The sequence below is a fragment of the Pogoniulus pusillus genome, chromosome Z (assembly GCF_015220805.1).
Source record: "Pogoniulus pusillus isolate bPogPus1 chromosome Z, bPogPus1.pri, whole genome shotgun sequence".
Lineage (NCBI taxonomy): Eukaryota > Metazoa > Chordata > Aves > Piciformes > Lybiidae > Pogoniulus > Pogoniulus pusillus.
The window spans coordinates 49,413,158-49,439,364 of NC_087309.1; the positions used below are offsets into that span (position 1 = coordinate 49,413,158).

Here is a 26,207-nt window from a genome sequence, read left to right on the forward strand (position 1 = left end):
GAAAAAGGGCATTGTTCATGCAGCTTGTGTGGGGCTAAATTTGTAACTGTTAGAATCTTGTGTACATCAAATATATTTTTGTTCCACGAGATCAATTCCCCCTCTGCCCTTCCCTTTAGAAAAGTCAGGACAATAAAGAGACATTTCTGGTGAGTTACAAAAATATGTAGGGATTGATTTACCTGAGCACAGCAGAGAAGTTGCTCTGTAACTGCTCAGTAAAGTTGCTCAGCAAATGATGCTTTAATGCAGAGAGGTATTACATTCCCTCGATGGGTAACAAAAAAAACACACGAGAGTATTTAAAGCACAAGAATTGTATTAGCAGAATTTTATACTAGAAGGTGTTGTTCTCTATTTCTACTGTCCCTCTAATGGAGAGACTTCCAGTAGTACTTCCATTACAAACACACAAGACAAATCTGTACTAAGCACCGAAAATAATGCATCAGCACTTTAGAGACATCTTTAGAGACAACTTTTCTGCTGTCTATATCAAACCTTCAAGGTTACTCTTTCTACTGAGAAGGTACAGCATCAACCTGAAGTACAACCTAGGTATTTTTTTTCATAAACCAATCTTATTTTGCTTTGTTTTGTTGGCCAGTACGCGTTTCGTGTTAGCCATCAGATGGAGCGCGCTTGTGTTTCTGTCGCAGTTGCTCCAGGATTGAAAAAGGCAGACACTAATGTATGTTTCACAGGCAGTGTTGGTAAGCAGGGAAGAACTCGAGTTCAAATTAAGGTCAAAGTTGTTGTCTAATTCCTGCTGTGAGTTTCTTATGCACGGTGTAGGTCTCTGCTGCGTATTCTGTACCTATGGGAATTCTGCATTTGGAACAAGTACAGAATAAGCATAATTTATGCCGTGGAGATCAGAGGGGAGACGTTTCCTAGATCAGAGGGGAGACGTTTCCTCCGAATTTGATCTTCTACCGCTTTTATCAACAGCACTTTCTGTTTAACTGCGAGTCACAACCATGAGCTTAACTCACACAAAGGGCTCTGAAGTCCTATTTTGTGACCTAGACTTTCAGCAAGAATGTTGGAGGTCAAAAATGAGGTGCATTTACAAAGCTGAGTATCGAAGCTGTCTGATACTTGCTCGCATTGTGTCTGGCACTAGTAAGTGGTATTTAATTCACTTTCATATATGCAAAATTCACACAGAAAATTTAAAAAAGCTTTTAATTTTTTTTTTCCAAAAAAGAAGCAACATCTAACTGCCTGCTTGTTTTGTGGATATTTGCAACCAATTATATCGTTGCATCCAAACTTCTGTGTACAAGAATTATGCATTTAGGCCTGTCTCCTGCTCATATCTATCCCTTCATTTTAAAATAAGTACACATTAAATGGTATATAGTGGTATCACAGCTGCTGAATAACTGGGGTAGAGAGGAGGCAGGCATGTGTGTGATAATCTGCTGTATCAGTGTTGCTTGTAGTTTTACTTCTTTGCTTTTTATTGCTATGGACTGCGACTGCCACCAGAATTTCAACAGTATTTAAAACAAAATCTTATGAAGCCCAGTTCTGCATTATGGGAAAGAGATGTCAGCACTTAATGTAAACAAAACTGCAGAGGTTTGACTTTCTGCAGTCACTGCATCAGAAATAGGCCACAGCAAGAAAGGCATAGGAATATGGATTTCATCCTCATTTTCTGTCTTTTTTTTTACTTTGTTTTAGTGTTTGTCCAAGGTTGAATTCATGTTGCTTGCTACTCCTTTTATTTATTTTTTGTGGCAAACTTCATGTATCTGCTTTGCAGAAATATTGTAGGTGGAATAAGTCACTTCATTGCCATCCTCTGTTTTCAACAATACTGAGATACTAACATTGTTAACTTGTGTTCTTAAACTCTGTAAGTTACATATGAAATAATTTCACAGTTGGCTACAGGCTTTTAGTATCCAGTTCTACTTCAGCTGGATGGACCCTCACACTGACCTCCATATGGTTCTGATTAAGTATAAGAGTACGATTACTCATAAAGTCCCAGTCCTTCAAAGGAGCACTAGATGTATAATGTGGCAAATGTTTACAGAATTAAACTGCAAATGTACTGGATGTACCATATTACTTTTACCATCCTTTCCTATACTTGGTACACCTATTATTGCTTAATTGTCGTGCATTAAAGAAACCTATCTAGTCACTAGTATTCAAGATCATATTGCCATTGATTTTTAAAATGCAATATTATTGTATCAGAGAGGGGGGGGAAAAATCAACTCAGTATTGGAAAACAGAATTGCACAGAGGAGAGGAAAAAGCAACATCTTCCATCATCCGATTTACTGTTTCATACTTTTTTTGTTTATCAGTGAGATAAAGGTTGTGAAAATCTGTCCTCAGCTTTACAATCCCCTGTAATTAACTTTCTGTTAAGGCAACAGTGCTGCTTCTTGGCACAATGCCAGGATCACTTTAGGTGCTGTGAGATTCAGGATTAGAAACGCGGTTTACAACTCATAAAATCTCCTATTAAAGTAGCACAACAAGAAATGGGGAAGAAAGTCCCAAAATCATGGGAGTTTGAGTTCCTTTTTAAACTTTCATCATTCAGAGTTCAGGTGTTGCACCCAGGAAATGTATCACAAACTTGAGAAGCTGTAAAGAATTTTCTCCTCCTTATTTTTATAGAACCTGGTGAATATAGGTTTCTGTCAGTGTCCCTGATTGCCCATTTTGGATATATAAGTTGTGAAGCACCTTCTGCTTTCCATGGGAGGCTGTCTTCTAAAGTAACACTGCAGGTGATTTCAAAAAAGCTTAGTAAAGCTTTGAGTTCCCCTGCAACTCTTTGTTGCACAACGTTTAGTATTTCTTCCTTGTCCTTATGATGGAGGAATAATTAATTGATGGAAGGTTATATTTTTTCAAAATTAACATTGTTTATTAATTTTGTCATCCAGGAGTCTCACCCCCCCTCCCCCCAACCACTGATTTTGATAATATTTGGGTTCTTTTGCAGTGGTCATGGGAACATTATATAGATTATATAGAATGTTTAAGTAGTAAATAGCAAAATATAAACATTAATTGAACTGGAAGAGAAGGTTCTTGTGGCCAATGTACTGCTTATGGTTTATTATACCGCTTGTCTACTAGGTGGACTCAAGGAGCTCCTTTCTGCTTATGACAGAAGGTCACGACTCAGATTCAATTACAGAGTTTGCTGAAGAGGTTTTGAGTATTTACTCACAGAATATTATTTCCTGACTCCCGAAGCCAGCTACAGCTTCAGACAGTGCCCAAAACACTTGCGGGGAGTTCTGTCGATGTCTTGTTAGTCACTGAGGCTTCTAATTCTTTCCAGACTTCACAGGGTGCTGGGGAAAGAGCCAGACAATCTCTAACCTTGTCCTGGCCCCTCTGGACATCTGTGTGTCCCTTACAGGGCTCCTCATCTTGGCAGGTGTAAGCAGGATGTCATATCTGATGTGCAGTCTTGGCACGATATCACACTGTCTGTGCAGGCCTATCACATGGAGATATTTGGTGCCTGTTCCTGCTAAACTTGAAGCAGGCAGTTCAGGTCTAAAGCATCAGGGCTTCTTAGCATACAGCAGAGCTAGCTTATAGTTTAGCATGGCATAATACTGCAGAAGACAATGGCAGAATCACTGCCAGATGCAGAGATCAAGGGCAACAAGCAGGCAGCAGCAGCAACAAGCACGAATACAACGACAGAGAACGTTGTCTTACCTGCTCATGTCTTTTTATCCACACAGCCTGAGACTAATGGGCCTTTGGACAGAGATTAGCCAATCAGGATGGCATTTAGCAGAGCTTGACCTTGTTAGATGAATCTACAGGTTTGTCTTACCCAAATTTGGGGAAACATAGGCCTTGCACGAGGCAGACACAAGCCAAGTGTATGTACCTTGTTTAGCACAGGTTGTAAACAGAAGTAAGACAAGTCTGGGCAAGCCAGAGTCCTCAGCCTCAACGGCTCCAGGTTCTTTATCCTTTTTCCTGTGGTTGCTTCTCCCCACAACAGGGAGAGAGAGCAGGAAGACGTGTCTGGGCAAGCCAGCACATGTTCAGCCCTATTTTGGCCCATTCAGGCCTACCACGACAGTCCTGTATATTGTCTGAGACTACTGCCAGGAAATCACTTAGGGATTGGGTGCTCTTGGATTGCCAGATATTATTAAAGGTACTGAGTATTAGTATACAGCCATATACACGTGATTTACTGATGAAGTAGTTTCTCAACAAATACTAACAAGGGAGTAGGCGGCAAGATTAACTTTATACATTACCATTATTCTTTTAGAACCTAGATCTCTTATATAGTCAGCTTTTCAGCTTTAAGTATACAAGGAAAATAGTACCGATTTTAGTACGACTAGGAATCACTCATCAGGGTGGATGGATACTGAATCAGTTGATAGATGCTAAATCAGCCATGCAGAGCAGTAATTTTTTTATGTACTATTATGTTTTCCTGAAATAGCTTGGGTTCATGGAATCATAGAATGGTTTGGATTGAGAGGGACTTTTTAAAGTCATCTAGTCCAACCCCCTTAGTGAGCAGGGACATCTGCAACTAGGTCAGGTTGCTCAGAGCCGTGTCCAATCTGATCTTGGTTGTTTCCAGGTGTGGGGCATCTACCACCTCTCTAGGCAACCTGTTCCAATCTGTCACCACCTTCACTGTAAAAAATGTCTTCCTTATATTTAGTCTCTTTTTGTTTAAAATCATTATGCCTTATCCTATCAGAGCAGGCCCTTGTAAAGGTTCTGTTCCTGTCTCTTGTAAGCCCAACTTCAGTGCTGAAAAACCATTATAATGTCTCCTTGGAGTCAGCAAGCTGAATGACACCAATTCTGTCAGTCTTCCCTCATTGCAGAGGTGTTCTAGCCCTGTAACCATTTTTGTGTCCCTCTTCTGGACTCTCTCCAACTAGTCTGTGTCTTTTTTTGTAGTGAAGACTCTGGAGCTGAGCACAGTAATCTGAGAGTAGAGGGTATGCATCATCTTACTTGTCCTGTTGGCCATGCTTCTTTTAACATAACCCAGGTTATGTCTGTGTTGTGAGCACACGTTGCTTGCTCATGCCCAGCATGTCATGCACCAGTGCCCCCAAGTACTATGCCTTCAGTCTTTTTGCCCTCTAGCCTGTACTGGTACGAGGATTGTCTCAACTAAGATGCACACCATTGCTCTTGGCTGTGTTGAAGCTCATGAGGTTCTTACAAAACTATCAGCTCTATTCTGCCCCCTTATCCTTAAGAACAGTTTCCCAGGGGGTTCTCTTGGCTAACTCCTTGAAGTTTGGAAGTTTGATTTCCTAAAATTCTGGGTTCTGACTTTACTCTTTGCCTAGCAAGTTTCCCTCATGACTCTACCAGTGGATTATAGCAAATCATGCAAAGCTATCAAAATAGAAATGCTTAGCTTTTAATAATTTTATTTCCCACTATTTCATTAATAATTTTTTAGTGGAACAGAAGCAAACAGAGTGAAATTTGCAATGGTATGTACCATTATTTTTATATTTCTTTTATAACTGATCTTACATACTTTGCATACATGGACATGAATTGACCTTGAATTCTGTATTAAGAATCCAAAAGTGCTTGAACTTGGGTTGGGAAGAATCAGAAATCTGCATCAGTAATTTTACTTAGGTTTCAGAGTAAACCGATTACATGTAAATGTTTTTTTGAACAACACAGCACACTCTCACATAAAGCTTTTGTATTAATCTGGAGATATTGCTTCTCCAGGAGGCCTACTTTGTCCATCATGAACTACCTTTGCTTCTACACATCTATACAGAAACATAGGGAAAATGTATCATTGAATCATTATTTTTCTCATGAAAGTTTGCCACAGTTGCAGTTGTGGCTGCACATGATGTAAATTCATATCTGCCTGTTTGAATATATCATTCACTGCCCTGCCATGGAGTTGTATTTCAGTGATTTCAGTGGATTGAAGAAGCAAAGCCTGTTGTTTAAAACAGCTCAATAATTACATTTTACTGACCACAAATCAGTCACATTGACTAGGAGATATAAACTACTGCTGGCCAACAATTACTGTTGCAGTGGGCTGCCCAGGGAGGTGGTGGAGTAGCCATCTGTGGAGGTGTTTAAGAATCATAGAATCACAGAATCATAGAATTAACCAGATGAGGCAATTAGTGCCATGGTCTAGTTGATTGGATAGGGCTGGATGATAGGTTGCACTATATGATCTTGGAGGTCTCTTTCAACGTGGTTGATTCTATGATTCTATGACACTGTGCACTAGAAAGTCAAAAGTAGCAGAAAGAATGCAAATTAAAAAAAAAACAAACCCCAAAACTAAGGAAAAATGCATGCCTCAGAAGAAAAAATAGCTGTGTAGACAGTGATGCTGATAAGATAAAGGTTAGGGTCTTTTTCAGCCTACATGTGCCTCTCTTCACAGGTGATTTCCCCTGAGGTCTGTCAGCTACCTTCAGGGGCTGCATGTGGCTTCCTGTGACTATGCAAGTGACCCTGAGTAGCATTAACATTTTTAGTAGTTGCAGTGGTTATGGTTTATTAACCTAGATGACTTTGACTGAAAGGTGTTTAGAGTAAGCACATAGGCAATTATACTGGCCCTTTTTAGGGACCATTGGCCTCTTCTGCTATCTGAGAGCTTTTGATTAGCTTAACTCTTTAATTTGGTCATAGCCATCAAGTGCTGCAGCCTAAGGCAAATGAGAGGAGCTTTGGGAAAACATGGACCTGGAGACATGATTTAATGAGTCACTTCTTCAATGATCCTGAGAAAGACTTGAAGTTGGGTTCTTAAAGAATTAGTAACTTCTTTACCAAAGTGGCAATATCAGGAAGATGGGACTTCTGGACTCATGTACACAGGTCAAGTAATGGTTATTCAGGAGTGTAGAAGCTCTTATGAGGAAGATAAAACTGCAGTTGTAGTTATGGGGGCTGGGGATGACCATGAAGGATGCCTGTATCTTCTCTTGAAGACAGGACTGCTCATTTGACTGTAATAGTGGATCTTGCTAAAACAAGTTTGCACTGAGGAGGCTAAGTTTTTTTCAATAGTATGAAAGAGATTATAAATTCTGACTGTCGGTGACATCAGGGTTGACAAACAATAGCAGATAGGCTCCTTTTGAAATTACAGGTTGAACCACAAACTGGATACACACTATGGCTTTTCTATCACTACATTAGGAATTTGTAGGGAAAAGAAGGCAAGATGTCTTCTGAAGAGGAAAAGATTAATTTATTTCTGAAGTATGGGAGTACTGGGAAACATTTGGCTGCACAGGGATAAAGTTCTGTTTATAGCTTTTATGGTGTCTTGGAGCAAAGAAATCTTGTTACTACATTATGAATTTTTCTGTTCCTTTCCCAGTAATAGGAAATGAGAAGGAAACCAGTTAACCTGAAAAGGATACAATTTCCAGGATAAAGTTTTAAAGGAATTATTTGGCACAAAAACATTAAAACTAAAATGCTCACCAAGAGCAAAATACACAATTTGACAACTCCTGTGAAGGCTACAGTTGATTCCATCATGATTGTGAAGAGCTCCCCTTTGAAATCACTGAGGGTTGCATGTGTATTTTTAGGACTGAATGTGATCAGTAAAGCTAGAGAGTTGCCAGGAGGAGAGATTTCACAACTTCAGGAATCAGGGAATATGATCAAAAATGGTAGAAAGTTCAAGGATGATGATGCTGGAGAAAGTTGCATCTTGCCAAGAGGTGACCTTATTGAATTACCATGGTGTCTTGCAGACGTATTGCAGAGATTCAGACATGGGAGCAATTAGAAGAAGGCATATTTTGTCATGTAGCTGGAAAAAAAAAATCACAAAGTTGGAATAAAATAACTGTTAGTAATTAAACATATTAAGTGCTCCTTCTTGTCACATGCTTGATGTGGCAAAATTAAGAAGAAGGAGAGTGTCCAGTTCTGGGCCACTCAATTCAAGAGAGATGTTGAGGTGGTTGAACGTGTCCAAAGAAGGGAGACAAAGCTGGTGAAAGGCCTGCAACACAAAGCCTATGAGGAGAGGCTGAGGGAGGTGGGGTTGTGTAGCCTGGAGAAGAGGAGGCTCAGGGGTGACCTCATTGCTGTCTACAGCTACCTGAAGGGAGGTTGTAGCCAGGTGGGGGGTGGCCTCTTCTCCCAGGCAACCAGCAATAGAACAAGGGGACACAGTCTCAAGTTGTACCAGGGGAGGTATAGGCTGGATGTTAGGAGAAAGTTCTTCCCAGAGAGAGTGATTTGCCATTGGAATGGGCTGCCCAGGGAGGTGGTGGAGGCACCATCCCTGGAGGTGTTCAAGAAAAGCCTGGATGAGGCACTTAGTGCCATGGTCTAGTTGACTGGCTAGGGCTGGGTGCTAGGTTGGACTGGATGATCTTAGAGGTCTCTTCCAACCTGGTTGATTCTATGATTCTATTAGGCACACTGTAAACACTGGATGTTCTTTTTGTTTATTTGGAGAATATAGGTTCAGTCTTATCCAGCTTAACATCCTTTTTCTTAGACTCTCCAGGGTGCTATTCATCTCGTTTACCTGTTGCCCAGCAAAGATGTTAAAGAAATAATAAACAAAATGTGAGTCTGAAGTACTCATTCAGCAAGTACGTTCTCTACCACTTTGCCACCTGGAAAACATAACCCATCACTGAAAAAGAGATTTGTGTAAACTAGTTAAATACACTGCTTAGATCATTAGAGGGAAGGTAAATTATTAATGTAAACTCCTTCATTACCTGTGTTTCTATGTCACTACATTACCTTATTAATCTCTTTAGTCCCCTGTAAACCTGATTATATTTAGCAAAAGCTGAGGTAACTGTTGGAAGAGGCTTGAATGATGCTGAATGTGCCTGTACATGACTGATGAGTTTTCCACCTTGTCAGTGCGTACTGAATAAACTGACCTGTTTCATTTCAAAGTAATCTCTAAGAGAGCGAAGCAGCCTAGAGGAAACAGAATAGTTGCAACAGATCACAAATTAATTACACCCTCCACACACACCTCCCCCTGAAGCTTAAGACTAATGTTATACAGAGAATTATTTTCCTTACTCCTTTTATTTGTGTGTATGTGTGTGTCTATGTTTTAGACAATTGTTGCATGGAGTTTCAGGTTTTGCAGTATATATGCTTGGCATGAGAATTAGCTTAGGGACAGATACTTCTTACTACTGCCCTGTTTTCAAATGTCCAGCACTGTAAGTAATACCTAAAGAGTTTTGTTTCGTTTTTATGTCTTTATGCCAGCAGACAAATGTTTCTTTCTGCTAGTGAATTGAGCCAATATATTCTGGGTATAGCTAAGGCCCCAGGAGTTTAAAAACTTGAGTCACTCCTTTCAAAGAAAAGTGATGTGAAAAACAGATGTAAATCGGTCCAGCTGCCAGAGAATCAAGCCGAAGTTAGCACTGTGTAAAGCCAATGCATATACCTAGCAAGAAGAAAAACAGACATCTCACTCACAGTAGATGAGATATAAAAGTTGTAGACACACAGAAGAAGGAAGATGGGTTACTGCTGGATGACCAAGACTCAGCTGAAGTGTTTCTGACATTAAGTGATGGCTGTGCCACTCCTGCTGTAAGGAGCAGACTTTTTAACTCCTCATGTTGAGGTTTCTGCTGTTCTTGGGTTGGTTGGAGCATTTCAGCACTGGGCAGTTTTTGCTGGCTGCAGGTGGTGTTGTTGGAAGGTACCCATCTGCACCAGCTTCCTCTGTGCAGGCTCAGCTGAACCATTCACAGTCCTCTTCTTCCTCTCCAGCCTTTTGCTCAAAATCTTTCCCAGCTGTATCCTGATGTGCTAAACCACTTAAATTAGCTCCAGATTGCTCTGTTTATTGTGTGCAATAGAAGTGACAGAAAGCAATAGGAACAGTTTTCCCTGAAGTAAACACTAAGGCAGAGGGGCTACACGGTATTAGGATGGAAAATGTGGGTTCTGGGCACAGCCCTGAAGCTTTAATAGCTGTATGTTAGATTGTTTGTCTCTGCTGTTTGGACATAATTCTAAGTTTTGGCAACTTCAAATCTCTGGAAATGGTTGTTTGGTTTTGGGTTTTTTTTCTGTTTAAAGGGTAAAAAGAAAGGTGTAAGGTCAAAGCAGTCATTCCTTCCCTCCCTCTCAACAGACAACAACTGGAAAAAAAAGTAAAGTAATAATCTCTTACGGTTGGCAGCCTTCCCTGCAGGCCATGCACAGTTTAATGCTTCTGCTGCATCTAAAGTCATCTTTTTTTGTGCACAACTCTGATCACCGATAAGACGTACAACAAGTATTCTGCCAGGTCCTGTCCTCGCAGTTGGAACTGGATCTGCTTTTCTCAGCTTACAACTGCCACCTGAAGTACAAAACCAGCAAGCCTGAGGCCAGGTATTTTCCATACATCTGGAAGTATGGATGCATTAGTTTTGGATGATTGCTGCTTATACAGGGTGTCTGTAAGCACAGTAACAGTGGCCTGACTTCCTGCTTCTTTTCCTCCAAAAGCTGCTATAAATATGTCCCCTAATTAGATCCATAATGTTGTTTGGATAACAGCACTAGGTTTGTTCTAAGAGAGTCACACTGCTTCCAGAAGCAGAGGAAGAAACCCATATGTATTAAAAATAAACTTCTGAATGCTTTTACCGAACAAAAGCACCTAGATGTAGCCAGTCATTGGGCAGCTTCTGCACCTAGAGAATTTCATACTTGAAATTCAGTGCTTCCTGGCATATTTGTATCCATTTGTCCATCCTTTCCTGTCCTTTTACTGAGTGTCCATCTACCACATGAACATATATCTTCTGTTTGGTAGTGAGAGAGGCAGGATGCACTTGAAAACTGTATGTTCTTCTGACTTATATTTATAACATTTACTTATTTTAAATGGAGAGGAAGAGCATATCAGAGGGACTCCATTGTTTGTTTTAGCAAAGAGAAAACACACCACAAAACTATTAATCTATTAATTAGAAGCAAGAAATTGGAACAAATACCAAGAATTGGTTTTGACCACATTTCCCCTACAAACATTTTGTGCACACTCTCCATGCTAGATTTACATGCAGCTTATGGCTTTATTACAACAACAGCCTTTAGTTTCAGGAGCAGTAGGAGCTTAAAAGGGTCCGTTCTCATTATTTTGAAGATAGTTTAATGTGATAATGTATTGAAATGTCCAAATCTTCTACACTATTAAATAAATCAGAGATGGATTTCTGCCCCCCCCCACCCCTGCCCCAAACTGTACTCACTTGTAAAACACTGTGTCCAAACAGAGCTTGGCATGGTTTATGTATCAGACAGATGTGTCCTAGCTCAGCTTACTGCAGGGGCCCATGAAGATAAATTAAAAGGTATGGGAACTTTCTCTTGCAGTTTCAGGGGAATTCATCAATTCAGAAAAGTAGGGGCTTAAGCACAGGTAGAAAACAGCGAAAAGGCTGGGGTATGCCTATGTTGGATTTGAAAAGTACTGTAGATACAGAAAGAGTACTGCCAAGTATAGTGTAACTGTTTTCAGGCAAATAGGAGACCTAGATGTTTGTAATTGGGAGCCAGAAATGTTAGGCTAGAGCTTTAGGTCTCAGGTGGTTAATTGAAGTTGCTAAACTCCAGTACATGACAAGCAATTAGTGAATTACGCTGTAGTCTTGTATTTTGGTGACCCTAGGTGCTTAAAGTTAAATTTTCTTCTACTTTGCCCTTGTATGTGTATTACTTCAAATGCTTTCTTTGTGCTGGGTTCTGTAAGTGCATAGTCAGACTTTCTTAGCACGTAGCAGATGATCTCTCTCTCTCTCTCTCTCTCTCTTTTGTTTTTCTTTTTGCTTGTTGGTTTGATTTTTAATTTTCTTGCTCTGTGGATGTAAGACTTATATACATACAGATTACTTAACTTTTAGGATGGCTAGTTTTAAAAATGGATCTAGGAAGAGAAGTTATGTGTTCAGATGTATTACCCTCATTATCATACATTATTTTTTTGGTGCGGTATCAAGTGGTTATGTTACTTGCTGTTAAAATTAGTTTTATGTAGAATTTTTCTATGCCATGAGTCATACAATGCAAAACCATACAGAAAACCTTATACCATTGGATTGCTGTGCTAAAAGAGGTTTTGTTGCTGTTGTTGTTTGGTTTATTTGTTGTCTTTTTTTTTTTTTTCCCATTAAGACTGCTATTTTACTTGTAGGACATAAGTAATTACTGCTGTATTGTACAGAGTTATTGCTGTAAATACTTTCCATATTCTTGGATCACTCTTTGTCCTCTACAAACACCAAGAATCTGTTAAACTTGCTGTGATAAGTGGAGTTACTAGGACACAGAGTTACGATTCTGCATTTGCAGCCAAGGTTGTATAATAATAACATCGCAAACTTAAACTCGCTGGTATTATCAAGTGTTATTGCAGGTATTGTTCAGGTTCGTGATCACCTGAAGAACCTGAAAGTGTTTAAGTCCATGGAAACCAATGAGATACACCCATGGGTGCTGAGGGAACTGGCAGATGAGGTTGCTAAACCCCTCTCTATTCTCTTCCAAAAGTCCTGGCAGCCTGGTGCAGTCCCCACTGACTGGAAAAGGGGAAACATAACTCCCATTTTTGAAAAGGGTAGGAAGGATGAGCCAGGGAACTGCCAGGCCAGTCAGTCTCACCTCTGTGCCCAGTAACATCATGGAGCAGATCCTCCTGGAGGCACTACTGACACAGGAGAATAGTGAAGAGGTGATTTGGTACAATCAGCATGGCTTCACCAAGGGCAAATCCTGCCTGACAAACCTGGTGGCCTTCTATGAACAGGTCAGAACATTAATAGATGAGTGTCATTTACCTGGGCCTGAGCAGGGCCTTTGACGCTGTCCCACACCGCATCTTGGTCTCCAAGCTGGCAAAACATGGGTTTGGTGGGTGGACCATGAGATGGATAAAGAACTGGCTTGATGGTCACACTCAAAGAGTGGCTGTCAATGGGTCCATGTCCAAGTGGAGACCAGTGACAAGTGGAGTCTCTCAGAGATCAGTCCTGGGACCAGTCTTGTTCAACATCTTTGTCAGTGCCATGGACAGTGGCACTGAGTGCACCCTCAGCAGGTTTGCTGACAACACCAAGCTCTGTGGTGCAGCAGAGACACTGGAGGGCAAGGATGCCATCCAGAGGGACCTGGGCAGGCTGGAGAGGTGGGCACAAGCCAATCTCATGAGGTTCAACAAGACCAAGTGCAAGGTCCTGCATCTGGGTCGAGGCAATCCCAAGCACAAATAGAGGCTGGGCAGTGAGTGGCTGGAGAGCAGCCCTGAGAAGAGGGACCTGGGGGTGCTGGTGGATGAGAAGCTCAACATGAGCCAGCAGTGTGCACTTGCAACCTGGAGGGCAACCAGATCCTGGGCTGCATCAGGAGAAGTGTGGTCAGCAGGTGGAGGGAGGTGATTCTCCCCCTCTACTCCTCTCTGCTGAGACCCCACCTGGAGTACTGCATCCAGTTCTGGAGCCCCTATTACAAGAAGGGTGAGGACATGTTGGAGTGTGTCCAGAGTAGGGCCACTGGGATGCTCAGAGGGCTGAAGCACCTCTCTTATGAGGACAGACTGAAGGAGTTGGGGCTCTTCAGTCTGGAGAAGAGGAGGCTCCAGGGTGACCTTCTTGTAGCCTTCCAGTATCTGAAGGGGGGCTACAAAAAAGCTGGGGAGGGACTTTTCAGGATTTCAGGGAGTGCCAGGACTAGGGGGAATGGAGCAAAGCTGGAGATGGGTAGGTTCAGGCTGGACGTGAGGAGGAAGTTGTTCAGCATGAGAGTGGTGAGAGCCTGGAATGGGTTACCCAGGGAGGTGGTTGAGGCCCCATTCCTGGAGGTGTTGAAGGCCAGGCTGGATGGGGCTCTGGCCAGCCTGATCTAGGGTAGGGTGTCTCTGTCATGACAGGGTGGTTGGACCTACATGATCCTTGTGGTCCCTTCCAACTCTGACTGATTCCATGATTCTATCATCTTATGAGACTGGGAGGCTTAAAATAAATAGAAATTAAGGACAGTTCATATGAACTTGCATGTTTTTATGCCTCACTGGCTGCCATAATTTGCACACTAAATGTAGTCAGCAAGGGTGACTTTTTTTTTTCCCTCCCTTTGTAAGAACAATTTTTAGTAGCTCCTTATTTGGACTAAGAAAATACAGAGACTGAGAAGAAATACTGGAGTTAAAACTGCTTAGTAACAGCAGCAAATACAGTTCAAGATGAACCTGTGGTGAAATTCCAGAGAGCTCTCTGTGTGGAGCTTATCCAGAGTAATCTGCCAGGCATGTCAATGGGACGGTGGAGTGTACCTTAGCTGCAGGCATAAGAAGAGCACATCACCCTGAGTTGTCACGAGGAAGACACCAAAAAAAAAGTATTCACAGAAGGAGTGCTTTTTCTAAACGGCATTTCTATGGTTCTTCAATGGGGCTAGGATGTATTCACAGTATCACCAAGGTTGGAAGAGACCTCACAGATCATCAAGTCCAACCCTTTACCACAGTGCCCAAGGCTACTTACTCTTCTATAGTATACTGAAAGGGTCTAGTCTGTTAGAAGAAAATAAGTAGCTATACCCCAAGGCACACTGTTGCTTTGGGGAAAAAAAAAAAGCAATTAAAAAAAAATAATCTATTATTTACCATTTAAAATTTACCCACGGAAGTCCTGCATAAGACCTGGCAGAAAAAGCAGTAAGGGAGGTCTTTAAAGCAAAGACCTATTCTGACCTATTTGCAGAAAATACAAGTACCTCTCTTGTAGAGCATTGATGCGAGACAGCATCACAAGCAGAAGCTTCTAAGACTATACATGCATGTGGCAGAAGGTGTAGCAGGGAAGTTGACTAGGTCAGTTACCCATATGGTGGATACAGCAAACTGCTGTAACTATAGTATGGCCAACATGCTAAGTTTCTTCACCATATGGATAACTGACCTAGTCAACTTCTGGCTAAGCTGTCTGGCAAACTGCTGGCTAAGCTGTCAGCCCATGGCTTGGATGGCAACACTCTGTGCTGGGTTAGGAAATGGCTGGAGGGCCAGACCCAGAGAGTGGTGGTGAATGGTGCCACATCCAGCTGGCAGCCAGTCACTAGTGGTGTCCCTCAGGGATCAGTGCTGGGCCCCATCCTCTTTAACATCTTCATAGATGATCTGGATGAGGGCATGGAGTCAGTCATCAGCAAGTTTGCAGATGACACCAAGCTGGGGGCAGATGTGGCTGGGTTGGAGGGCAGAAGGGCTCTGCAGCGGGACCTTGACCGCCTGCACAGATGGGCAGAGTCCAATGGGATGGCATTCAATAGCTCCAAGTGCAGGGTGCTGCACTTTGGTCACAACAACCCCATGCAGAGATACAGGCTGGGGTCAGAGTGGCTGGAGAGCAGCCAGACAGAGAGGGATCTGGGGGTGCTGATTGATACCCACCTGAACATGAGCCAGCAGTGTGCCCAGGTGGCCAAGAGAGCCAGTGGCATCCTGGCCTGCATCAGGAATGGTGTGGTCAGCAGGAGCAGGGAGGTCATTCTGCCCCTGTACTCTGCACTGGTTGGACCACACCTTGAGTACTGTGTTCAGTTCTGGGCCCTCAGTTTAGGAGGGACATTGAGATGCTTGAGCATGTGCAGAGAAGGGCGACAAGGCTGGTGAGAGGCCTTGAGCACAGCCCTACGAGGAGAGGCTGAGGGAGCTGGGATTGTTTAGCCTGGAGAAGAAGAGGCTCAGGGGAGACCTTATTGCTGTCTACAACTACCTGAGGGGTGGTTGTGGCCAGGAGGAGGTTGCTCTCTTCTCTCAGGTGGCCAGCACCAGAATGAGAGGACACAGCCTCAGGCTGCGCCAGGGGAGATTTAGGCTTGAGGTGAGGAGAAAGTTCTTCACTGAGAGAGTCATTGGGCACTGGAATGGGCTGCCCGGGGAGGTGGTGGAGTCGCCGTCCCTGGAGCTGTTCAAGGCAAGGTTGGACGTGGCACTTGGTGCCATGGTCTAGCCTTGAGCTGTGTGGTAAAGGGTTGGACTTGATGATCTGTGAGGTCTCTTCCAACCCTGATGATACTGTGATACTGTGATACTGAGATATTCTGTGGAACCCCAACTTAGAGTGCTTTGCCCACTACCAAAAAAAATGAAACACAAAGGTCTCTTCATCGGTATTTAAATTAGTCTTTCATTCCAATCCATAAAGAGTAATGAATTTTGTTGTGTCCAGCTGGGGGAGGTTAAGCTTGCTTTTTAGAAGAATTGTCCTTGTACAGTGCAGCAGGACTTGTTTTATCTCCCTACGATGTCTTTGAAGTCTGTTACTCATTTGAAATGGAATTTGTGAGAGCTCTGATGCACAAGGTTTGGACAGATTTGTTAAGACCATTGATATCGCCCCAGTTTTTAGCAACTGCCTGTTTTGGTGAGGAATGCCTGTGGATGTCAGGCACTTATGATCCTGGGAAGGACATTTGTCAGGGTTCATTGTTAAGTCAGTGGTTCTTCTTTTTTTGTTTTCTGTTGCCTAGTGAGGCATAAATCCCAAATGAAGCTTTTCCCCTAGTTGTAAGTATCTATTGTTTATGTGAGTAATCTTTGTAGTACAAAGCAGACTGTTGCTTTAGTTCCACAGTCATTCAGTGAAAAGAGCCCATCTGAAGGCTTGAATCCATACGTGCTTCATTGGTTACTGCTTTCAGAATTGTTTTATTGCTGTTTTTAATGTCTGACAGCTCTTCAAAGAGGCTTTAGTCATTTAGATATTTACTATTTACATATATCCCACATCACTGCATATGTATACTGCCCTAGTCCAAGTGTTTGGCAGCTGGCAACTCTTCAGAGAAGACTTTGAGAGAAACAGAAAGGCCTCTGTTTAGTTTTGTTTATTGATTCCTTTAAGAACTCCTGCAAAATATCTTTTACAGTTTACAAATTACAGATTTAACAAATTTAAACTCTTTTTCATGTACATGACTTAATATTAATTACAAAACCAGATGCTTCTGTGTAGAAAACGTTGGCCTTCATTTTTAAAGGTATACTCAAGATAGGCAAACTTTACTTTTGTTTTGCTTATGTTGAAAGGTTTCTGCTGAATTAAATTATTCTTAAATGCCTCTTTCCACCTAGAATCATAAAATAGTTTGGATTAGAAAGAACCTTTACAAGTCATCTGATCCAGCACTCCTGCAGTGAACAGGGACACCTGCAACTAGATCAGGTTGCTCAAAGCCCCATGCAATCTTACCTTGAATGTGTCCAGGGATGGGGCATGAGCTACCTCTCCAGGCAACCTGTTCCAGTACTTCACCACCCTCATTATGAAAAATCCCCTGTTTATATCTAGTCTGAATCTACCCCAATTGTGTTTAAAACTGTTACCTATTGTCCTAACACTACGGGCTCTGTTAAAAAGGCTCCCTGTAGTTCGTCTGTGTTCCCTTTCAATACTGAAGGACCACAATGAGATCTCCCTGAAGCCATCTCCATGCTAGACAACTCCAGATCTCTCAGTCTTTGCTCATAGGAATGATCTTCCAGATCTGTAGTAAGTGTTGTGGCCTCCTCTGGACTCATTCCAACGAGTCCATTTCTTTTTCTGTGATGAAGACTCCAGAGCTGAACACAGTAATCCAAGTGAGGTCTCACCAGAGCAGAGTAAAGGCTCAAATCACTTCCCCGGACCTGCTGGTTGAACTTCTTTTTAATGCAGTCCAGGTTATGTCTGGCTGCTTGGGCTGCAAGTGCACACTGTTGGCTCATGTCCAGCTTGTCATCCACCAGTAGCCCCAAGTCCATTTTTGCAGGGCTGCTCTCAATCCTACCATCCTCCAGCCTGTATTGATACCAAGGATTACCTCAACTGTTGCATTTGCCCTTGTGGCACCTCGTGAAATTCACCTGGGCCTACTTCTCCAGATCTCCATGTCGCTCTAGGTGGCATCTCACACCTCAGGCACATCAACTGCATCACCCAGCTTGGTGTCATATGCAAACTTGCTGAGGGTGCACTTGATCCTGCTATGTCATTGATGTGGATAACAGCACTGCTCCCAGTGTGGACCTCTGAGGAATACCACTGTCACTGATCTCCATCTGGACACTGAGCTATTGACTACTACCCTGTGGATGTGACCATCTGACCAATTTATCATCTAACAAACAGTCTTGGTTGGAAGAGACCTCCAAGACCATCCAGCCCAACCTAGCACCCAGCCCTAGCCAATCAACTAGACCATGGCAACAAGTGCCTCATCCAGTCTTGAATATGTCCAGGGACGGTGCCTCCACCACCTCCTTGGGCAGCCCATTCCAATACCAATCACTCTCTCGGGGAAGAATTTCCTCCTAACATCCAGCCTAGACCTCCACTGGCACAACTTGAGACTGTGTCCCCTTGTTCTGTTGCTGGTTGCCTGGGAGAAGAGACCAACCCCCACCTGGCTACAGCCTCTCTTCAGGTAGCTGTAGGCAGCAATGAGGTCACCCCTGAGCCTCCTTTTCTCAAGGCTAAACAACAAATGGGAGTGATAAAATCACTGAGAAAATAAAGGTAGCTAACCACCTAACAAAACAAGCCAAACCAAGCAAACAACAAAGCTCTTTTAAAATCTGTGATGCTTCTATTTAAGAAAACAAACAAAACCAAGTAAATTAACTAGGTAATGCTTATGCTAAGTACCACAGTTCCTAAGTGTAGTCATATTCTTTCTGCTTTCATCCTTTCTTTAGGCTCAAGAACTGGTTTGTTTTGTGATTTATTTTATTTAAATGCACAATACATTGGCTATTACTGAAGTTAAAATTTTGTAGATGTAATTGGAAAAAACTATTCTTACAGATAGGAAAAATTCTTTTTTCCAGACTATTTCACTATTATTCTTCATGAAAACCATATTTAATATTTGTCTGTAGGAAAGAGATAATTGAAGTATCATCCTTGGGGAAGGCCTGTTGTGCTGGTTTGAGGCTAATTGGAATATTTTACTGAGAGAAATTAAATCCTTGGCTGTGAGAAGGAAGAAAAAACAAAAACCCAGCAGTACCCTATATCCCTCATTCTTCTGCTGAGAAATGCAACTAGTCAAAGTATAGATAAGACACTCTCTTCTCACAGCTCTCAGTTCTGTTCTGTTCCTTTTTTCTGGTGGTCTGGTCTCTGTAGTTGCCTCTGCCTTAACTCTAATCCGACCTTACATTTTTTTCCTCTAACCTTCTTGTCATCTTTTTTGACATCTCACCTCAGATCTCCAGATTTATCATGTGAGATATATGTGAGTTGATCTGGTTATTTCTGCAGGGAAGAAAAGGGCAGGGGGGTGGGGTGGAGGAGGTTTGAGTTGGGAGCCCTCCTGGCAATCTGATTGTTCTGGGAGGGATGTTGTATTTCTGCATTACTTTTAGCTGGGGTATAACTGTATATATTTGTGTATGTATCTGCTTGTAAATTGTGTTAAGCTGTAAATATAGCTTCATTCCTTGACTTCCAGCGGGCTGAGTCTAGTCTGGGCAATTTCATAAGAGTGGGGGGGCGGGTAACACCCAAACCATCACACCTGTTTCCCAGCTGAAGCAGGCAAGGCTAAAGCTTCAGTAATAAGAAGAGTTATAAACCAGGACCTCTAGCAGTAGGTATCTTGATTCCAGAAACTTTGCTCTGGAGACTGTCTGCTAAGATAAGGCATTGGAAGGAGTCATGTAAAGAAACCATTGCAAAAAGATAGATGGTAAATCACTCAGGAAATATTGTTTTGAAGTGGATTTAAAAATTAATAAGAAGCCAGTGAGGAACTTGAAGCAACAATGATTGTCTTTACGTTATATTTAGTGTATGTTTTGAAGTACTGGGAGTTTCCATGTGGACTTTGGAATTTTTTCCATGTTTCAGATACTTTGATAAAACAGCAAATTAAAGGAAAAAATAAATATTCATGTGTTAGTGTTAAACTGCTATGGACGGTAAGTAGCCTGTGATACAAAGGAAATATTTTACATATTTAAGATTTGACCCCACAGTGTGTCCAAACCATGCTCTAATATAGCGTAGATAAGATACCTTTGATTCTAAGGCCACTAAAGGTTAAAAGCTTTGAAAGCTCTGTCCCACGAGTATCCTTGACAGGAATTCCTGTTTGCACTAAGAGCAGAGGGAATTGTTGAAAGTACTTTTTTTTTTTCAGTTGGTTGAATTTTTTTGTTGCTTTGCAGCAACTGCTTAAATTCTCAGACCTCAGTGCTCAGTGTTACTGTGTGAGAAATATTGGTAACTAGTATTTTGTTGCCTGCATTTCCTGTTGAAGACAATAAAGCTCATAATTTATTTGTTTTTAACCCAAGACTTCTGGACACACAAGCAGCCGTACTGGAAGCTAATTTGGCCACAGAACATTCTAAAATTTTCAAATAATACTGTTTTTCTCCAAGTGCTTCATTCAGCTTAGGCTGAATGACCTTTTAAAGTCTTCATAGAGACATGAACTAGTTTATCCCTCAGTAGAGCAAAAAGAGTCTTTTGTGTGCAGTAGAAAGATGTTCACAGCAGGGTTTTGCATTAATTAATGAAACAGAAGGGAGTTCATGTTGGTGTGTTGTCGTTACAGTAAAGTTCCTTTGTAAGGTGTTGGACATGTACTTCTTATTTTTTCCCTCAAATTCCTGTGTTTTAATCTGAAAATGTAATGTAAACATGTCAAGTGATGCTGAATGTCTGCAATGGTTTGGGTGTTCCCTGCCCCACCACACTTTATAAATCACCCAGACTAGACTCAGCTGGCTCTGGAAATATGAATGGAGCTTATATTTACAGCTAGCACAATATACAAGCAGATATTTACAGTATATACAGTTATAGACAGATATATACAAGGTAAAAGGTAATACAGAAACACAACTCCCCTCCCAGAAACCTGAGTCCCCAGGAGGGGCTCTCAACCACCCCTGCACCTTCCCCCTGCCCCTCTCAACCTTACCCCAGTCCCAAGGAAGAATGGAGGTTTGGCCAGGGGGTTAGGAAGCAAAGTGGGTTAGCCCAAAATGGAGGGTGAGGTTAGAGAGATGCAGCTCAGCCAGCAGCCCCAGCGAGAGAGATGCCGAGAGTGAGAGTGGTTATCTGTGTTTTTATTTCTTGTTCCTATACATCTTGGCAAGCCTATGAGCGAAGTAGACATCACCTTTGTTTTCTTTCCACAGCCTGTAATCTAGTTCTTCTCACCAAAACATTCTAGCCTGCTTCAAACTAGCACAATGTCAGGTCAGCAACTACTATTTGAAATTACTTTAACCACATTAAACTACAGGAAAAAAATAGGCTTAAAAGATTTGCCACGAATGACTCTTCTGAGATCATGACAATACTGTTGAACAAGAATTTGTAGAGGAGTATTAAAAGTAATTTGGTTAAATTAAAGAATCTGGGGTTTATTCTAAGGGTGGAAGCTTGGTCAGAGACAGTTAAAAATCAGTTACATAAGCTATCTCTAATTCATGCAAATACTTCTGAGTTACTGTAGTGTACCAGGCTAGGGCAGATCCCTCCCTCAGTAGGTTAAACTCACTACAACAGGGATTTTTTTGAAAAGTCCGGAAAAATAACATTTTATTTTCTTATAGTTTAAATATAGCAGTATAAGGAGAATAAATGACTACAGAAATATAATAACCTTAATGAAGATGGGGAAGGGGTCAAGTGGTGGCAAAGCAGCAAAAGCAGCAGCAGCCAAAACAGCAGTGGGGGAAGATAGCAGCAGGCCCAGCACTGGAAGGGAAGGTACAAGCTGTACTTCCAGACATAAAGCTCTTGATGCTCCAATGAAATTATATGAACTTATCCATTGTTGCCATTATATGGCCTATCCCTAGAAAGTCCATCTCTCTCCTCAGAGCTTCCACTTCTAAGTTTCTCTACTCCTTGTTTTGTTTTATGTCTGAGCTAAAAATCTATCTCAAACAGCCACATGTAGTCATCATGGTTTCTGTAACCATCTCATATGTTGTTCTCACCAAGAACAATAAATTCAGTGTATTTCCAAATAATTTCAACTACTTTAATTATCTTCAACTCATTTTGTCATGTCTATCTTCTGTTTGATTTGTGTGACCTTACAAATCAGTACTTCTGCCTCAAAATCTAGGAAAAAAGTAGTTCTGAACTAGGTGTACAGATATTGTCCTGACACTGCAACACAAATTTCCATTTTGAGTAGAACATACCACTCTGGAAAGTTGAGTACTAATGATGGCATTGGTAGCAACTCCTCTTGTGATCTGTAATGTAGTTGGGACTGTGTTTTTAAAGTCTTTGATTGCAAAGCCTTTGCATGTCTAGTGATACTTAGAAGAAGCATCAGGTGTTCTTAACAAAGCGTAACTAAATCATTGGCCTGTAATATGATACCATTTCTGGTTAGCAAAAACTTTTAATCGTAGAACTTTGTAAGATTCTGGCAAAAAATAGTGTGTTTGTAACACTCCTGCTCTGAACATGTGCTATACTCAGTGGTATCACAGCATGATAGGGACTGGAGAGGTCCTCAAGGGTTCACCTAGTCCAAGTCCTCTGCAAAAGCAGGTTCTCCTAGGTCAGGTTGCACATGATCGTGTCCAGATGGGTTTTGAAAGTCTCCAGAGAAACAGATTCCACAAGCTCTGGGCAGTCTGTTCCAGTGCTCCATCATCTTCAAAGTAATTTTTTTCCCTTGTGTTTATGTGGGACTTCCTGTGAGCTAGTGTATACCTGTTGCCCCTTGTAATATCACTGGACACCATGAAAAGAAACTGGCATCATCTACTTAACACCTGCCCTTTAGATATTTCTAAGCATTGATAAGATCCCCTCTCAGTCTCTCCTTCAGGCTAAACAATGGTAGATCTGGGAGCTGGGGTTGTTTAGCCTGGAGAAGAGGAGGCTCAGGGCACATCTCATTGCTGTCTACAGCTACCTAAAGGGACATTGTAGCCAGGTGAGGGGTGGCCTCTTCTCCCAGGCAACCAGCAATAGAACAAGGGGACACAGTCTCAAGTTGTGCTGGGGAAAGTATAGGCTGGATGTTAGGAGGAAGTTCTTCACAGAGAGAGTGATTGGCATTGGAATGGGCTGCCCAGGGAGGTGGTGGAGTCACTGTCTCTGCAGGTGTTCAACAAAAGACTGGATGAGGCACTTAGTGCCATGGTCTAGTTGACTGGATAGGGCTGGGGGATAGGTTGGACTGGATGATCTTTGAGGTCTCTTCCAACCTGGATGATTCCATGATTCTATGATCTCTCAGCCTCTTCTCATAAGAGAGGTCCTCCAGACCCCAGTCACCTTTTTAGCCTTTCATTTAACTCTCAGTTTGCTGTCTTGCTTGAAATGTGATCTCATCCTTAGGATGAGCACTTAACAGGACTATGCAGGCATTTGCTTGACCTTCCTATATTGTGAAAATACTTTTTTTTCAGATATTGTTGTTTCTTTCTTGCCAATAATTATCTTTAATAACTTGTTTTCCAGATAATGGAGGACAGACTTTGGCAGGTGGGAATAACTGGCCGCTAAGAGGAAGAAAATGGACCCTCTGGGAAGGAGGAGTGAGAGGAGTAGGCTTTGTTGCAAGCCCTCTACTGAAAAGAAAAGGTGTTGAAAGTCATGAACTCATCCATATTTCTGACTGGCTGCCAACACTGGTGCACCTTGCTGGAGGACATACCAATGGCACTAAGCCTTTAGATGGCTTTGATGTTTGGAAAGCTATAAGGTAACTTGCATGGCAAATCACTGAGTCAGCATTCTGGTATGAGAAGAATGTAATTAGTTCAGAGAGCAGAGCTGGAACTGGGTAGGGGAATATCACATGTTCCTTTCCCTAAATAAAGGGGAGGCCTGAGTGCAGTTAACTTTGCTATCATTAAGAGAGCTACCCAGGTTGCAGACTAATCCTGGTCACAGATACGAAACCTACATACAGCTTTAGCTTAGTATGTTGACTTTATCAGTGTGGACACAACACCACAGAGACATGGCAAACTTTTTCAAGATCACTCTGTGATCTACGTCTGCATTAGCTGATTTTGCACAGCATGGAGTACCAGTTAGTAAACCCAGTCCTGCCCTCTACGGACCAGAGCTGCGTGTCCCTGCAGTATGCACCTGCAACTGGAAATGTGAGAAAGCTATGCAGACATTAAACTCACTGAGCATGGATTCCATTTTGATGGCTTGTTAGTTCAATACAGGATCTGTCAGGCTGATTCAAAATGCAGCCATTTGAATATCACCATATTGTGCTCTCTGGTGTTTCAAACAGCCTGTGAGCATAAGTCCAAAAGTGAACTTGAATTGGTTCACGAATTAAATCTCATACCTTTTTCATCTGGAAAAGAATAAGAAAAATGCTGAATGCTGGGTGCTCTGCACACATCTAAATATATGCTTATTACTGCAGCACTGAGCTCAGCAGAGTAACTAGAAGAGCATGTAAAAGAACACACAAAATTGGTGTTAACTATTAAAGGTGATTTTTTCACTGGAACACGCCACTGGAAGAAACTTTGGTGTTGACCTTTTGCCATACCTTCTATCGTGACATATGCAGACAGCTCTTTCAGAGCTTTTATTTTATTTTAATGATCACATATTCTACTGCAATGGGATACAAAGTCCTTCAAATCTGAGCTTCTGCAGAAGTTTAAACTGCTGTGATGTGCCCTTAGCTTTGCAAAAAGTGCATGGTGACATTGGTTGAAATTCTTCTGTTTCTTCCTCTGTGCTGCATGTAATGTATTCATTGCTGTGGCTGAATCCTATTGTCTTTGGTCTTAGGTTGTATTTTAGCAGGTCTTTGGATACAGCTTCAATTTGCATAAGAGTCACAGTATCACAGTATCACAGTATCATCAGGGTTGGAAGAGACCTCACAGATCATCAAGTCCAACCTTTTACCACAGAGCTCAAGGCTAGACCATGGCACCAAGTGCCACATCCAATCCTGCCTTGAACAGCCCCAGGGACGGCGACTCCACCACCTCCCCGGGCAGCCCATTCCAGTGCCCAATGACTCTCTCAGTGAAGAACTTTCTCCTCACCTCCAGCCTAAATCTCCCCTGGTGCAGCCTGAGGCTGTGTCCTCTCGTTCTGGCGCTGGCCACCTGAGAGAAGAGAGCAACCTCCTCCTGGCCACAACCACCCCTCAGGTAGTTGTAGACAGCAATAAGGTCTCCCCTGAGCCTCCTCTTCTCCAGGCTAAACAATCCCAGCTCCCTCAGCCTCTCCTCATAGGGCTTGTGCTCAAGGCCTCTCACCAGCCTCATCGCCCTTCTCTGGACACGCTCAAGCATCTCAATGTCCCTTCTAAACTGGGGGGCCCAGAACTGAACACAGTACTCAAGGTGTGGTCTAACCAGTGCAGAGTACAGGGGCAAAATGACCTCCCTGCTCCTGCTGACCACACCATTCCTGATGCAGGCCAGGATGCCACTGGCTCTCTTGGCCACCTGGGCACACTGCTGGCTCATGTTCAGGCGGGTATCAATCAGCACCCCCCAGATCCCTCTCTGTCTGGCTGCTCTCCAGCCACTCCGACCCCAGCCTGTATCTCTGTGTGGGGTTGTTGTGGAGAGTCATTTAGGATGGGAAGTTTAATACTGCTAAGGCAAAGTAAAACAACTAGCAATTCTATTTCCTGCGTACTGTTTTTATAGCAGTCAGACAATTTTATATTATGCAGGTTACAATCTTTTGTCCCCTTCTCAAGGTCCCCACCCCAGTTTGCAGGAATAATGCAGATATTTATACAGAAATTACTGAATTTTTTGCAAACCTCTACGTAGTCCATCATGGCAGGTAATGATTTTTATCTGTCTTATCGTCCTAGAGTGTAAGTTACAAGAGTTTGTTCTTAAGCAAGCATGAGCAGAACTATTGCTTAGGTTAGAGATGAGATGAGAAATCAAGAGTTAGAGCATACAGAGTTGAACACATTTACCCGTGCCTAGTTAGCCCTATATAGACCTTGAAGTAAGAAACAAGGAAAGAACCCAAACTGCCTCCCTAGTCTGAAAAACCCCACCACCTAAGCCATACATTTCAAGTTCAAAACTGCTAGATTGATTCCTTTTTAGTGCTGCTTCTGAGGAGCTATGGGTAGTTTTCTGTACTAGCTGGAGTTTGCAGAGTTCATGGCCTCATGCCCAGGTATACAGCACAACTCTTTTCCACATGGAAGGA

General features: G+C 42.3%; 1 protein-coding gene across 2 annotated transcripts in view; it reads left to right on the plus strand.

The window, feature by feature from the left end:
* Nucleotides 1–26,207, plus strand: part of ARSB (arylsulfatase B) — a 77,731-nt gene that overhangs the window by 15,816 nt on the left and 35,708 nt on the right. For both annotated transcript variants that reach the window (XM_064140356.1, XM_064140355.1), the window contains exon 5: nt 23,496–23,739. In XM_064140356.1, the coding sequence (XP_063996426.1) occupies nt 23,496–23,739 (244 nt within the window). The remainder of the gene's footprint in view (nt 1–23,495; nt 23,740–26,207) is intronic.